At 38.6% G+C, this 17,580-nt stretch overlaps 1 protein-coding gene across 1 annotated transcript in view; it reads right to left on the bottom strand.

The window, feature by feature from the left end:
- The window catches only part of GALNTL6 (polypeptide N-acetylgalactosaminyltransferase like 6), a 433,114-nt gene extending 415,804 nt beyond the window's left edge, over positions 1-17,310 (bottom strand). Inside the window, exon 1 of the mRNA XM_053941431.1 lies at positions 17,173-17,310. Within this exon, the coding sequence (XP_053797406.1) occupies positions 17,173-17,310 (138 nt within the window). The remainder of the gene's footprint in view (positions 1-17,172) is intronic.
- Between the last annotated feature and the right edge of the window lie 270 nt (positions 17,311-17,580).

Here is a 17,580-nt window from a genome sequence, read left to right on the forward strand (position 1 = left end):
ACAGTATTCTACTATTAATTTTTATGCAAAATAACCATGGCAAGGTTGATCCTGTAAAATCTATTTGAATTATCCACTACATAATTGTCTGCTGACACATTTCCTCACCTTTACAATAGCCTTGGCTACTCCTCTGAGAATGAACACAATATGAACACATCAACTGGCTTGTTTCCACCTGTAGACTATCTACAAGTAGACCACAATATGAAAGATTTTGGTGGCTCTTTTTTTAGAGATACTAAAAAAGAGATACTTTTACTACTATAAAAGTAACTGCTTCAATCTCTTTGAAACTCTTAAGTCATCCTTGCTTACAGTTCAAATCAAATTCATAAACCAAGAGTACACTTAAATTTTGTTTGAAAAATCACAACCCTGAAACCACTTGAAAGAAAGGCTGCTGTTCGGATACAAAGATATCTCCCCCATGCATGAATAACACGCATGAATTATATTTAAAATTTATTAATGTAACCATATGGTAACTACTGTTCTTGGTTTTATTAAAAAGATGCACCCCTTATGCATTATTAATTCTAATATATTCTTTTGCTTTCTCTCTCAAACTGAAAGGTTTTGGGTTCACACTCTTTATTCCATTTGCTTATTATGTGCTAAATAAATTGTTGTCACTTAACTATGTCAGGGTGAAAACACTGTGTGCAGGACTGTCTGCAACCATTAGCTCAAAATTATTTTTTTAAGACTTCATAAATCTGGCTTTACTGAGTAAATGCCTTTCAAAAACAGTTATACCATTAGAGTAATGATACTTGATCTTATTTTCAAACCTATATGAGCTGATACTTTTGTAAGCTATTATTAGGTTAACTGTCATACTAACAGATTTCTTTTATCCAAAACAAAGCCTCAAAGTAATCAGAGGTTCAAACTTCTCCCTCAGCCACTGCTTTGAAATACCACTTGCAGGGATGAGAAAAGGGTTTGGGATCATTGCCTTCCAAGCCTTAGCCTCCTAACAGATTTTCTTCAGATGGTTATGATGTTGCCCAGGGTTTGGTAGTAGACATCATTGCTAGGGTACTTCATTGTGCTCACTGGTGTTCAGAAACATATTTTGAAAACAGCAGGGAGGATGAGGATTTGAGAGGTTGCTTGGAGCACAAAAGAGAACATGAAAGAAGGTATAAAGGTTGATACTGGAAACAAGTCAGAAGAAACTGACTAACAGATGGCATCCCAGAAAAGACGGACTCTCTCTATGGCAAAATTGTGTCAGTCCAGATGGTGACTGACAGCACTGATTACAAAACTCAGCTCCCATTGAAGGCAACAGAAGCTTTACTCTGGCAATGGGGATTATGCCAATGAAGTTTATTTTTTTTTCAAAACCCTGTTGATCTTTATTAAATACTCTACAAGAACTTGTATAAATGTTAAATTCAAGCCCTAACACCTGATCAACAGTATAATTGACTGTATTATATTGCAACTTGTATGTAAAAGCTGGGACTACATAGCAGGCATGTACTTAAGAAAGACAGAAATTAAACCAATTTCTACATCATATATAAAAGTGCAATCTAGAAGCAGATTTTAGCAAGTAAGTATGCAATGGTTCTGGACTTGTGCAAAGCACTTCACACTGTCCTGCATGAAATTCTTGTCTCTAAACTGGAGAGATATGGATTTTATGGCTAGACCACTCAGTGGATAAAGAATTGCATGGATGAATGGACAGAAAGTTGTGGTCAAGTGTTCACTGTTCAAACAGAGAATAGTGACAAGCAGCATTTCTCAAGGGTCAGTATCAAGACAAAGTGCCATTTAACATCTTTGTAGGCAACATGGACAATGGGATTGAGCACACTCTCAGCAAGCTTCCCAACACCACCAACCTGAGTGGTGTATCCAGAGGGACCCTGAAAGCAACTCCAAGTACAAATACAGGCTGGGCAGAGAATCAGTTGATATTAGCCCAGAGGAGAAAGATTTGGAAATATTGGTTGACCAGAAGCTTATCATGAGCCAGAAATATGCACCTATTGTGCAGAATGCCAACCAAATTCTGGGCTACATCACTTTCATATCTGTCTGTACTCATGAGTTCAGGTTATAGGGTAATGAATGTACAGCTGTGTAGATATTCCTCAGAGTTGTCTAAGTATTTTAAGGTCATAATCTCCTCTTTGCATGCAATATATATATTTAAGAAAATATTTCCCTTAAATATTAAACAAAAAAACAGAAATCAAAACCTACAACCCCTCCAAGATCTTTCACACATATTGAACAATACCAAGATCTCAGACTGAAGATGTTCCTTATGACGCTTTACCATATTCAACATGCCCACGTTCAACACTTCAACCTGAGGAGGAAAAATTTAACGTTATTTCAAATAGAGAAAAAGCTGCATAAAAATTAAAAGTAAATGAACTACACAGAACACTCCCGGATCCTGCTGTAAGCAAGCAACAGAGGATGGAGTGCCCCTGTAAGTACCTATTAAATTTTCGAATCTTGAAATTGTGTCTTTAGTCTCCCTCAAATATTAACTCATACAGCAAGACATGCACTTAAAATAGGAAAATGCATATTATTACAGTTATACTTAATCTAGGGTGTGCACTTTCTCAGTGTGCCATACCTCAAATTCACTGTGGAGCAGCAACATTGAACCTGTCTGGCAATACTACTCTTTATGGCTTACCAGAACATTCTCTGTCATCAAGAAACTCATTCAAAATCATCTGTTCCACAGCTTGACTTCTCATCAGCAACTACTATGCACAACTTTAACTTACATGTTATTAGTTTAAGAATGACTTTTGTAAGTTATAGAAACAGGTCAATCCAGCTAATGATCTGCTTATGACAGCAAACAACAGCAAATCCTACAGAAAGATATAAATACATGGCAAACAAACAACTTCACTTTCCTAAAATACCTTTCTAGACTCCAGCAACTGCTGGTTCAAGGACAGTGCAAGCCAGAGGCACTGTCTTTATCCCTCATGTATTTTTCCCCCATGAATGCATTCAATTGTTTCTTGAAGCCATATAAGCTTTTAATATCCACAAACCCTGGTTCAGAAAGCTCCATATCTTAATAATCTATCATACACAAACCTGCACCTGCCATTTGTTTTGATACCAGTACAGTATTCAATCTGATGCTATTATTTCTGTTGAAAGAAAGAGTCAATAAAGTGATGCCTGCATATCTTTCTTATGTTACTCTTTCCTAAGGTACCTCTATCATATTCTCAGACCTCTCATCAGTCAGACAACAATGAAGCCTTTACTTAATTTGGTCTCCCTTAATAGGCTATCTTTTCTATCCCATCTGTGATGACTATGATTGAACAAGAATTGTACAATATTTGAGAGTACACAACTAATTTAGGCAGTAGTCATAACAATGTTATTCTCTTTGAAATGAAAGCTAACATTTTCATAAAACTAATATAAGCATCAAGAGCTCCTTCCTGAGTAGCAATTACTGTGTCAAAAGTTATTGCTGCATATGTAAATTTAGGATTATTTATTTCCCCATAAACATTATTTTATAATTTATCCACATTTTTATTTAGAGGGCTAGACAAAGAAAGAAAATTATATGGAGAGATTCTGAAATACAGCGGCAAAATTCTGCCTATATTCTACTCCAAACTTCCCACTTCCTTATTTTCTCTCTTATTCCATTACATAAACTCTCTTCAGTGTAATGTATAGTCCAAACACTGGCCATTCAATGCACAGGTCATTGTCTTAAGCCTCTGTTTCCTAGACATGGAACATCTCAATTTTCAAACACCTGAGAATTACCTCAGCCCAATAACAATCATGAACCACAAAAAGGTTTTTACTTTGCTTCCTGTGATTCTTCAGAAGCAACTGGAATGAATCTTTTTGGTTTCGTTTACATTTTGTTTTGCCTTTAAGTGCTCAATGTTCAAAATCTCTGCTCATCTCGAGCAGCTCAATCACTGCCAAATCACTGTTCTCCTAAACAAAGTAGGAGTTGTCATTTTAGGAACTGATTGTACCCCTCTTTAAATAGATAATAGGCCACTAAACTATTTGTAAACATTGCTCAGGAGAAGTGTATTGTCTGTTTATTTTAAGCAAATTTCTACAAGTTTAGTATAGGTGCAATTTCAGGCAACGATTGCAACCAGTTTTTAGCTGCTCTTCCAGAAGACTATTTAACAAAAAACGACAGCCACAGCCTAAAGTCACTTGCAAAACTTCATGGGCAAGTCAAGCTTCCCAGGCACTGCCAAACCTGTGAAGTCCAATATCACTGAAGACTGGTCAATACCAGTTTTACTGACAGGATTGTGTCACTAAAATTTTGTTATGTAGAGCTGATTTTTGTTTGTTTTTTTAAATTTACAGCATAAGCATCTTGGAATCTAGCAGAGCAACTACAGTGCAGTTTTGAACAGAAAAGTAGATTAGATTAAAACATAGACATATTTAGGATGAGAAAAAACACATCCCCACATTTTGAAAGTGTAAAAGAAAAAGAAACATTGCAATAATTAAGGATGTGAATTTTACAAGAAAAAATTAAACACATTGCTTTTACAAATGAGGTTTTGGGAGATAACCACTATCAGAAGGGGTGACTGCAGTGATGCCTAACATGCCATAAGCAGCATCCACACCTCACTATGCCTTCCCTTTATATCAAAAACATCTAAGCGCCCTGTAATCTCAGAGCACTTGCACAAAAACATGACCCCATGTACAACCAAGGAATACAAGCTAGAATCTCCTCTCAAGAAGGAGAGTTAGGTTGCTCCATGTAAATGCAAACCATGCTTTATTCACATGTTTCCAATTCAGTGTAACATTAAAAGCCCGCAGGTCATGTTTGTACAATGCAATTAACATAAAACTATGAGCTTACTGCTATCAAAATAAAATTTTCCTTGCTAGCATTATTTGAATAATTGACCTAGCCCAGGGTCGTTTTAAAACAGTGTAAATGCATCATTAATCCAGGGTATTCCAAAGCAGCTTTACTAATATGCTGTAATAAATTAAAAGAGAGAAGCAAGGTTGCAGTCAGTATGCATTTTAAAAAATAATAATATCATATCAAAATATGCCAGACATGCAGATTCGAACATGAAAAAGAAGGCATAGGAAACACAACAGCAACACAACTTCAAAATTCAAGAAATATATTTGACGGGATGTATTTTCCTTATTATTTTCCTTGGTGTATATTTTCATTACTTACGTATTTCCTTCCTGTTGCTTCCATTCTAACATTCTGGCATCTTCTCCACTTTTATTAAAAGATAGTAGCTGGCCTCTCAAACAACCAGATCAGTAAATTGGAGATCAATCTGTGATATGAAGAAGGTTACTAAATGGAAGTGAAGGTCAGTTTGATTTTGATCACACATACCAGGAGACCAGGACATTAGCAAACTGTGTTTTAAGGACGGCAGCCTTGGGCAAGTTATTTTTGAACAATCTCGTCTATGGTTTCTTAAATAAACATACACGTAAAAAAATTTGTGAGTCCACTGTCTAAAGAGTAGACATAACTAACAGGAAAGAATGGAAACAATCAAGGACATAAATGAAATGAGCCAACATCGTTATTTACTACAGATTTCAAGTCTTCTTAAGTAGAGGAGGAAAAAACATTCAGTAGATTGTTGGAAGTTGTGGCTGTTCAAAAAACAGAACATAAAGTCAGCCCACATGCAATCTGCTTTTAAAGAGGGATGAGAGACAAAAACAAAAAACACCAAATTTATTAAAACATCCCAACTTCAAAATGCCAGAGACACTGTAGATTGTGCCCAATTTATCCTCATTAACATATGCTTCTCCATGTATTTGCATAGTGTTTTTCACAAAATTGTTCCATTCCTCTCAAGACTGTTGGCATGTTACACTAAGAAAAATATATACCCTCTCCCTTTAGGAAGCAAAGATGGTCTCTTCACCTTCTGCCCATAAACAAACATGCACGAGTGCACATATACATGCAAGTAAAAGGAAAAACTCAAAACCCACATTAGCAACTATCTCTGAGGAATCTATTCTACTAGCAATTTCTTTAAAATGCACTGAAGAAGAGTTTCAAGTTTCACTGAATTTTAGTTTTAAACTTAATTCAGAAAGACTTTACTCTTATAAACCACAGAACAAACATTTCTACAACACAAGGAAGTGGCAAGTTTTTCCAAAATCTGTCTTTGAAGGGGTTATGAAGTGCACAGTCCTGGTCCTGTTCTCTGTCATGGTCAATAGCCAAGCCCCACGCAGCCACTCACTCCTCCACCAGTGGGATCAGGTAGAGACTTGGAAGGACAAAAAATAGAGAATTCATAGGTTAAGTTAAAGACAGTTCACAGAGAACAAAAAAGTCATGCACACAAGCAAAGCAAAACAAGGAATAAATTCACTGCTTCCCATGGGCAGGCAGGTACTCAGCCATCTCCAGGAGAGGAGGGCCCCATCAAATTTAAAGATTACCTGGAAAGACAAATACCATCAACTCCAATGTTGCTCCTCTTTCTCTTTCTTCCCTCCACTTTACATACTGAGCATGATGCCATATGGTCTGGAATATCCCTGTGGTCAGTTTGGGTCACCTGTCCTGGCTGTGTCTCCTCCCAAGCTCCCATGAACCTCCACCTTCCTCACCAGCATGGCAGAATGAAAAGCAGAAAAGGCCTTGGCTCTGTGCAAGCCCTGCTCAGCAATAACTAAAACATCTCCACATTATCAACCCTGTGTTCAGCACAAATCCAAAACACAGCCCCATACCAGAAACCACAAAGAAAATTACCCTAAATTGTCTCAGCTGAAACCAGCAGAATCTCCTGTGTTCATTTGTCATTCACATCCATTCCAGATGCAGAAGCAGGTTGCTGCTTAGCATGATGCCATATCCATTTCTTTGTTCTCAATATAAAATGCATTTTTTCTTCATTGCTTCTGAAGGAGACATCTGTTGTGAGTCTTGAGCATCTGAAGAAAAATGTCTCTCACATGTTCATATTGAAGTTGCTTCAAAGAAAACACCTTTATCTTCAGCAACTGCACTATTGTGGGGTCTACATATGCACTACAGCACTTAGGAGTTTGCTGAGAAGTCACCTCAGTTTTACACAAAGTAAGTCTCACATTAATAACAACACTCTCTCAAATGGTTTCTCTCAACACTTTGTGTAAGAATGATTTAAACAACATCTCGGCATCTTTACTGCTCTTGGTGCACGCTCTCCTCAGGGAGCAAGAAGACAGGGAAGACGGGAGAAGATTGCAGAAGGTAATGGAACCTTCGTTCTAGTCAAATTCATTTCCCATCCCTCTGCAGCTTTGCTGCTTTCCCTGATGGAATTCTGGAAGTTTCCTGTCCTCTTCTGAAGCACTTCCTGCTCACATGGCACATCTGTCTACATTGCTAAAAATGGCAGATTTCAAAATCCATTAGTGTAAGTGGTTGGTGGAGATGAACATCACTTTCATGTTAAGAAAGCACAGGTTATATGTATGTTCTGGCTGCACTTACATTGGGCTTGTATTTCTGAAATGGTTTACTTTAGGGAAAATAGAGATATAAAACCACACTCTTCTCAATATTATCCAAGCAATATCATTCAAAATAAAATATGACCTTCATGGAGAAGCACTCTATGTGCTTGGAGAAACTTCTACTGGTTCACCACTACTGGAAATTATGTCAAGGATGCCCAAGGATGCTGGAAAATATTTAATCTGATGTGAAACACAGGTTACATATATTAAAGGAATATTTTACTGCGAGACTTTTATATGTAATTTTTTTCCCCACTAATTTTTAGATCCATCACAAGTAATTTTTATTCTAATCTGTGTTATGTCTTTAATGATTCTGTAACTTTAGAGGAGAATTTGTTGCTCAATGTCGTAAAAGTTCTGAATTTACATTTTTATACTGGTGTTAGAATAGTAACATTTGATCAGCAATTTGAATGGCACTTTAGTTTATATCGAGCAATTTTGTAAAAACAGCATCCATTCAAGTCTGTCATTCATTTTTACCCATAACAAATGCAACTCAAAATGCAGTCATCAGAGTCTGAGAAAAATATAAATATACTGCTTGTTGAATGGCATTAAGTGTCTTTTAAGTGCATTCTCCATGCTAATGTGAAACTACTGCTCTAGAGTAAAAGCAATCTAAAAATTTACACAAGTCAGTCCAATACAGTAATTTAACCAGGAACTAAGTGACATATCAAAACCAGCACATAATCCAAAATGTGGAGGGTTTCCCCCCAAGAAAAAGCAAATAAAAAAGAGAAAAAGCAGGAAGAGATGGAAGCGTGCCGCTATGTTGAAAATTAAAGCTGAAAAAACACATTAGGTATTGTGCTCTCATATTAAAAAAAAACATATTAAAAAGTCAATTACTGCATTAAACCATGTATTAATTCTGTTCAAGACAGTTGATTCAAAACTGGAGAACCACTGAAGGATGGGGTTTCAGCATTAGATTTAGTGCAATTTATAGTCTCTCCTCAAGTTATCTAGTTATCTCTGGCTAACTACTGCTGCATCTGTGCAGGCTTTGCCAGGGACAAGCGAACTTTTGCCAAGGGTGAAGTTAATCTGCACAGAGGGTATTTCAGTTGCCAATATCTGCTGGAGCTATCTCTTGTGGGTGCGAACACTACAAACCTCTCCAGTCCATGCGCACTGTTTGACCTTGCTCCCTTGGACACAATCAAAATGTTTCAGCACAGTTACACGAAGTTCACCCAAAAGTTACATTACAACCCCAAATTTTAGCCCAGGGACTGGATGACAAAAAAAAAAGACAAACTCCCTGTGACAGAAAATTGTTTTATCTAATACAAAATTGGGAGATTTTAATCACAGCAAGGCAAAAACATATGGGATAAAATACTTATCTCATAGTAGAGGAGCCGTTAACACTGCAGGGCCTCTATTTCCCAGGCACTGGCTCTGAACAGAGACACAAGGAGTCCTTCCACCTCCCCATCTTCATCTGTAAAGGAACTTGTCATAGACTGCTATGAAATCTTCTTACCTGTCCTAAATATTTGCCTGCCTTCTCCTAGTAATTAAGTGACAGAAAACTATTTATAGAGAGCAAAAATAAGTAAACAGGCTAAAATTTTCTAAATAAACTCATCGGTTATTCTAAGTACAAGTATGAAAAATTGTGCTTCTTTAGGCAAATGAGTACCTTAAGTTAGTCTGATAAATCTACACTTACACACTTCAGTGAGCAATCCAATTTCTAAAGCTCTTTGTACTAATACTGGTGTCCTGACAAAATTCTAGTTTAGATAATTACACTGCCAAGCTAAATCTCTTAGCAGTATCGCATGCTGTCATAAACCAATGTGTATCAAAGAAGAAAACTGTTCAATTGCCATTGCTTCTTAAGCACAGAATCAATGGTTTATCACTGATCAATGAAACATTTCAGTCATACAGGCCAGATTTTCTAGTCTACTGTATCAAATTTGCACTGTAAATTTTGCATTAGAAAGAAACAAACACCAACAACTGGCAACGCACAGGAAACTGGATGTGCCAGCTCTCAGGTGAAATAAACATGACAAGTTCCATGGCACTGTACATTCATGGTGAAATTTCTTCAATAGTATCTGCCAAGAGATCTTAAAATGGCAGCACAAGGAAACACTGTCCCTGTGAAACATGAAACATTGAACAGAAGCTTGACAGCTGTGCTCCCTGTGGAGTACAAGCATCCAGAAGAGAGTGGGATTTTGTGGCCTACATATTTCTATGTTAGCTGGACATACACTTCATCATTTTTGTTCCTGCAATTCTCTTTGTTATTAATTTGGTGACTAAATAGCTGACTTGGATCACTGGGTGTTTGCATAGACTTGGAGCCATGTCACAGAAAAATGTGTGAAAATCATGGAAATGAAGGTAAAGAATTTGAAAAATAAGCATGAAGTCCTGTTAAATCCCTGCAATAGATTTTCTTCCTCTTCTTTACCTCTTGAGCAAACCATCACAAGCAGGACTCTCCCATGGTGTTTCTTATAAAGAAGAGGGAAAGAATTTCTCTGTTGAAGACGTATTTTGAATAACACTATCTAGACAAGCATATCACACAGTTAAACCCTTCCAAATGTGACAATTGTCAAAATCAGGTTGAAATCAATGAACCATTACAGAGCTTGACGTCAAAAACCCGTTTACATTACATGTTGATTGCAGATGAGATAAAATTAATTTTCCTCACAGCCGCTGGTAGGGGGCTGTATTTTGCATTTGTGCTGGAAACAGTGCTGATAACACAGGGACGTTTTTGTTGTTGCTGAGGAGGGCTTACACAGCATCACTGTCTTTTCTGCTTCTTGTACTGCCCTGACAGCGAGGAGGCTGGGGCTGTACAAGAAGCTGGGAGAAGTTACAGCTGAAAACAATTAACCAATGGGATATGCTATGCCATCAGGCATCAGAGTCACAATAAAACTGAAGGAAGAGGTGACAACAGGAGTGATGGCATCTGTCTTCTCAAGTAACTGTTATGCACAATGGAGCCCAACTTTCCTGGAGAAGGTTGAACATCTGCCTGCCCAGGGGAAATGGTGAATTGATTCTGTGTTTTTTGCTTGCATGTGGGGCTTTTGCTTTACCTATTAAACTGTCTTTACCTCACCCACGAGTTTTCTCACTTTTACCCTTTGGATTCTCTCCTCCATCCCACTGAGAGGGGAATGGGAGCACAGTGGTGTGGTGCTTATTTGCCTGCCAAAGTTAAAACATGACACACTGGAATTGTCAGAACAAAGGTTCAGAAGGTTGCCATCTCCTAATGAAACCTGTTCACATAAAAAAAGAATGGGACTGCTAATTCTTTCAGTCAACGCAATTTGGTCTATTGACCATGAGGAACTTGGAACTTTTACAATACATGCAGAATTTTTAGTCTGGGATTCCTGAGTTACATCGCATTTAACTTGTTGATCTCTGAATTATTTTTCTCCAGACTAATTTAAAGTAGTCAAGATGTCTGCTCCTAGCCCAAATCCATCAAAATAGTCAGTACACACACAGTTTTGCTGGAGTCAATTGCTATAAATGTGTGCATCAGCATATTGCTAAACAAAGACCATAAGTTACCTGTGTGAGCATTAAAAACAAGAGAAAAGCTGAATTGCTCTTTCTTCTGTGTATGAACAGACAACTGCCTACACACACAGCACAGTCTGGCTCCTGACCAGGACGTACCTATAGTACCACTGCAATCCTTCACAGCCAGACACAAGAGAAATTCCCTGCACAGGGAGATGAGGAAGTTTAGGAAAGAACTGAGCATTGCATCCCAGTGAGAGGACAAAATATAGCTTGGGTATCCCCCCTAATAATTGAGCAACTTTGCACCCCACTGCTTCAATACAGCCATGGAATCCCCTCCATCACAGCAGCCTTTCTACAAGTCCAAGAGTCGGCATGCACTGAGGTTTCTTGATCTTATATTTTTATTTGGATTAAGCCAAAATAACTATGCACAATAAATTAGTTGAAATGCATTAAAAATGCTGAGTTAAATAGTAAGAAAATTAAATATTGAAACCAGTCTATTTTATCCTGTAAGATACACTCTATTTAGTAACACTCCTGAAAATTGATAGGTATTAAATTAACCACAGGAGGGCTCCCTCTGGTATACTGAATACAACAGAAGCATACTGTTTTAAGACACAATACTACTTTTGGCAATAAAGTAACAAAGGTTTTAGAACTCAAATTATATTTTTCTCAGTAGGCTCCAATATATACAAGGGAATGAAATTATACATAAACAACTTAGGTAAAATAACTGAATTACATATGTGTTAATTGTGTGACTTAAAACACCTAAAAGGCAAACTCAGTTTGCCAATGCTCTGCAGTTTAAGGCACTAAACTCTGTTATGCCAGATATAGGAACTCTTGGAGCTGACACAACAGCAAAGCAATCAGCACAACAAATAACAGAACTGTTAATGAATTAAAAAAAAAAAAAAAAGAAAATAAAAGAGTATTGACCACAACAGGGCTCAGCTGCGGCTCTGAGGAGAGAAACGATAACTTGCTTGGAACAGCACATGAATAGAAACTGACCAGAGAAAATGAGGTTTCATATTATCAGTATTTTTTATGGTCTGACAGGTACTCTCCCAAAACAGTACAAATAAATGTCAGCAGCAGTCAAGCAGCTACTTTTGTAGACTTAAGCCTATTTGTCACTCTATACTTTATTTACTCATCTGCTAAAGAGAAAAACTCTCCTGCCTCGTAAGTTTGTGGTGAAAGCAAAGGTAAATAACTGAGACAGTGGAACTAAATACAGAAGTAACTGACAGTGTCCTAACAGTGTAATAATAGAAAATAGGTGCATATTTATGTCTTAACCAAACCATATTTTTTACAAGATTTTGCAGCTGCTGAAATCAACCAAAAAATCAAGGGAAAAAAAGTTGTGGGGGTGGGGGGGGGGGAGAAAAAAACTTGTGCTCTCAAGATGCTGCTTTTATGCACCGGAAACAGAATTCACCAACCCAAGCTCTGTACTTTGCTGGCATCAATAGTGAGTTGACAGGGTTAACTGTACTGGAAAATTTATGATTATCAAAACCTGTGTGCTAAATAGTAGGAAACACTGCATTCTGGGGTAAATTTAAATTTTCACTTCTTTCACAGACTTCAGAAACTAATGACTGACTGCAAGACAGAATTCAGGCTGAAGTTGCTTTCTGGATTCAGAAGACAGAGTCACTACTTTTGTAGCCACCAGGCTTAGTAAGTCGATTTTGTGCCAGTTTGCCAACTACAATAGAGGCCTAGGATTTCTAAGGACTAAGTTCTCCTTATCCTAAGGAGTTCATTTAAATCCATGCCTCACTATCCCATGAGAAAGGTGTAATCTTGGGGCTAACCAGATGGAAGCACAGGCTTCATAGGACAATGGAAAAAGAGATCCATGACTATCCCAAGGAACAATGTTCCCTCCTCACAGCACAGCTTTTGTTCTTTGTTCTGGACACCATGCATGCACAAAAATAAAAAAAAAAGGCCAACACCATCACCAGTTTCTCCAGCAGAAGTGCCTCAGTCAGGAGGTTAAAGCACCACCCCTCACTACGCCAGCGCATATGTGAAATGAAGCCAGAAATCTACCTTGCCTTACTTTACACATCATAAAGCATTTCACTAATACACCTGTAAGTATTACAGAGCATCTGTGACTAAGAGATGCTGCTGTTCAATTCAATTTTAAGTGAGGAGATTTGACACTAGGAAGCAGGGATGTGACGAATGAAAAAAAAAATACAAAATGAAGTTGAAATATATTAGGGGTTACTTCACTAGAGTGCTCTCCTTTCAGTCACCACCCACACTGGCCTCCCGTAGGAGCAGAAAGAAACATGTGTCACAATATCTACATAGCAGACACTGGAAAACTGCTGCAAGAAATTTGGTACTTTTACATGAAGTTATGCTTCATATACTGACAGTGTATGAACAGACAAGGGTAAAGCCTTACTGTAGCCAAACAAAGTAGCACTAACTTCAGATAGGATGAGAGAACCAGGTTTGGGCCAGGATTACATACTACTGGTTGCACTAAATTGTTGCTTTTCCTCCATAGAAAACAAAACTGAAATTAAAAGCTTTACCAGCATAACTTAGCATCCAAACATCCTGGTCTTGGAATTTTACAAAAGATCAGACAAGATACTTGCATCACATACATAATATCCCAATGACAAAACAAAAACAAATTCCTCCTCCAAAGTTAAACTAACTGTAAAAACTGTAATCAAAACTCAAGGACACCATAATGTTTTTAAGGAATTTCTAAAACTTATTTTTTAAAAGGGCAATAGAAATACCCTATTCAATTTCCCTTATTCCCACAGTATAGCAAGGAAGGCAGTCTTAGAAAGATTAAACTAGAAATAAAATATATTTTTTCCCTTGAGTCTACCATTTATGTCAATCTGTATTTTATGGGAATCTTGTTGCATCACATAACTCAGAACCTTTAAATGTACATTTATCCTTGAAATTCCACTTTAAATAATATGATAAACCAGAAGGAAATAACAATAACCCAAATATAAAAATCAAGCCTATCAAGTTCTCAAGTGAAAACATGACAGACAGCTTTAAAAAGTTTACATGAAATGAAGGTCCATAGAGATTAATTATGTTTATAGAATTAATGTAAAGTGATCAAAATCATTAATGTTGTCTGAAATCATAGCTGTATTGTCTTCTCATTTTTCAATTTTTCCTAAAGAAGAGCTTCTCTACTCAAAAACAATTTGCAGAACAAAAAAAATTCTTATGTAACTTATAGCAGCACTATTTTAATGAAAAAAAGTCAACTTAGTTTGTCATATAAGAATTTCTAGATAGCAGTAAAGAACACAAGTGCTTCTTCTAGGCACTGGAAATGACACAGTCCCCAGGGGACACTGTTCTACCATTGATAGAAAGAGTCTATTTTTGCGTTGTGGACTGCTTTTGAACTGCTTCTCTGCTTACTGCTGTCAGGATATCAATACCTCCTCCATCAGACTGCCATCCCTCCTTCACTCTGGTGCTATGGCAAGCAGCTGAGGTGGTGGAAGAGGCTGCCAGAGCCCTCATTCACAAGGAAGGCTGGGGATGTTTGTTTCAGCAATGAATGGGAAAGCTTAATTTATAAGTAGTCAAAACATCATTTTACCGTGCCATCTCCTCAAAACCACCTGATGATCTGTAACATGAATTTAATTGTTCTCAAAACAAGATGGCACATTTATAAACACTACTGTCAAGGTCAGAATACCAACTAGACACTCATTTTACCCATGAAGACAAAACCAGTTCAGCCTGTAACTAAATTATTGAAGTCACAGACAGCTCTGTCTCTCTCCCATGGTCAGAACACACCACAACAGTCCAATTGCACATCACTAGCACCATGTGCTGACGCTACCCACATACCTTTGTAACCTAACACAAAATATATAAGAAAAGTCTGCTGCAGTTTCAGTAGGACTGACCTCTAAACTTGTGTTAAGTCACACAAAGTATCAAGAAATTGAATACCTCAAGGGCAAAGAATAACTGTGCTGTTTAAATTCTTGCACCTGCTACTAACTTAATAGGGAAAAAGAAGTTACATTTCTACCAGGATACTATTTCTAATGCAGTCTTTTCTAGTATGAAAGAAACTGCTCTCATTTCTAGGGTAGTCGCAAAGAAGTCTAACAATTTTCTTTATATTTCAGGGAGTTGAACTCAAACTCATATTTCAATCCCTGTTCCTTGTAAGTATTTTGGCTTATAATATGCACATCAAAAGACATAAGTAACCTAATTACATTACTTGTCTGTACTTCATCCTTCCATCCCCACTGGATAATGACATTGCCAACGTGATTTCAATACCTACCATGATAACAGAATTACATTAGAGTCAGCTGTAAGGTTCAAAGTTTCACTGCTCATTTTTATTGTTTTTCCATTAAACAGTCCCATTACTGCTCAGTTAGGATTCAGACTGGGAGAAAAGGGAAGGGGAAAAAAAGGGGGGAGAAAAAAGGAAGCTAGCAAAAAGACCACTTCAGAACACTTAGGATGTAAAATTTTTTGAGGTCTTATTAAAAAGCCTCACTAGTCCTTGACATATGCTTAGCTTCTATGTCTTACACCACTTTATCCAGAACCCTTTTTTTTTTTCTTTTTAGAGAGCACTCTGGAACATAAGAAATTTCATCAAGGCATGTGTGTTCTAAAGAGCCATGCAACACACATGGAAATAATTACTTGCATTGAATACCTTAGCTTTCCTAAGTCACAAAGTAAATTAGAAACTGCAAACTGCAGAGTGTACCTTGTAAACTAATGACAGACACTTATGATCAGGCATAATTTTCTTTCAGCAGAAATTACTTCCAACTAAATTTTAGCACCTGACACCTACTGCATTTTAAAACCCATGGAAACATAAAGTAAGCTTCAAATTAAGAAGCTATCCTTAACTTCCTCCTCTAGTAATATTCAGCATATTTCATTAACCAAAGTTATGACACTTTGGAGGACTAACTTCTGTAATGGATACCCTTATTAACAAAGAATCAAATAGGTTATTGCTCAGTTGAAGCCATTGACCATACATGGGTGATGACCCTTGAAATGAAGGCTACTAATACACGAAAATGATATATGATGCCATCTAATACACTAATGTGAAGGCTATGAAAGTGGTAAACAAGCTAAAAGATTATACAATCCCATAATTTCTTACCAATGATCTATGAAACATTCATGTTATATTTAAATTACACTGACAATTACAAGTGTAGGAGCATTGTACTGTTGAACAGAACAAACACAAGCTTTGGTAAATTACAGCCAGGGTTATAAAGAAGTGCATTACAACAACTCCCTAAAACTAAACTTCACTTAATGCAGGTCATACTGTGATTTATGAGCCATACATAAACCCATCAAGCTGAAGAATAGCTCAAGCAAAAAACAGCTTATGTCAACTGCTCTTATTAATAACAGTGATCGAGAAAACTGCAAACTGAAAATATTTGAAAGTTTTTTGTGACATCAGTCTGACAAGCCGTTAAACACAGCGTCGCCGCATCAGGTCACAGTAGTAATATTCAGAAGAGAAAAAAACACTGCCAGTCACTTCTGTCGAATTTCCAACAGAAGAGGAAACAAAAAATCTCGGTGGTAAGGCATCTATATGGATCCCAAGCAATTTCAGCGGACCTATAGCCACTCACCAGTTCGAGAAGTATTGCAGAGAGGCAGGCAAACAAAAAGTTGCAGTAAACCCTCCACTTCTTCTAATGAAAATTAGAGCCCAACATCACCCTCAGCTCACCAACGCAACACACAAAATCCCACGTCCTTCTAATTTCAGGGGCAGCCTCTGTGTCTGCTCACCCCTCGCCCTTCCCGGGGAAGCCCAGCCCGGCAGACTCAGATGCTCTCACAACTTTCTCTCTCCGGCGCGGCGGTCGGACAAGCACACGTGCTGCCGCTGCCGCTCCGCGCCCTCGGCCGAAGCCGGGCGCCCCGCAGCCCCGCAGGGGGCGAGACCGGGGCCGTGCCCCGAGGGGCGGCTGCCGCCCTGCCCCGGCGCGGGGCTGTGCTCCCGGGCGTCTTCGCACCTACCTGCGGCTCGGCGGCTTCGGGCGGCTTCACCAGGTGCTTCTCCTTGTAAAGAGACCAGAGGCCGATGTCAGGCAGGAAAATCAGAGCCGCGGTGAAGAGCAGCGTCATTTGCAGAAACCTCTTCTGTTTCCTCTTCATGGCCAAAGCCGGGCTGCTCTGCTGGCGGCGGCGGTGTCAGCTCCCCCAGCACCGCGGGGCCAGGTTCTTCCCTGCCCGCAGTCCCTCGGAGGGGGCCGGCGCCGCAGAGAAACTTCGCCCGCCTCACGCCTGCCCACCCGGAGCCCGGGCGGGGCCGCCCCCCGCAGCGGCGGCGGGGCCGAACCTGGCGGCCGCTCCCCCCGCCCCGGCGCGGCGCTGCGCGGCGGCGGTGCCGCTCTTGGGGGAGTTCATGGATCCACCTGCGAACGG

This window comes from Vidua chalybeata, chromosome 4, assembly GCF_026979565.1.
Source record: "Vidua chalybeata isolate OUT-0048 chromosome 4, bVidCha1 merged haplotype, whole genome shotgun sequence".
NCBI lineage: Eukaryota > Metazoa > Chordata > Aves > Passeriformes > Viduidae > Vidua > Vidua chalybeata.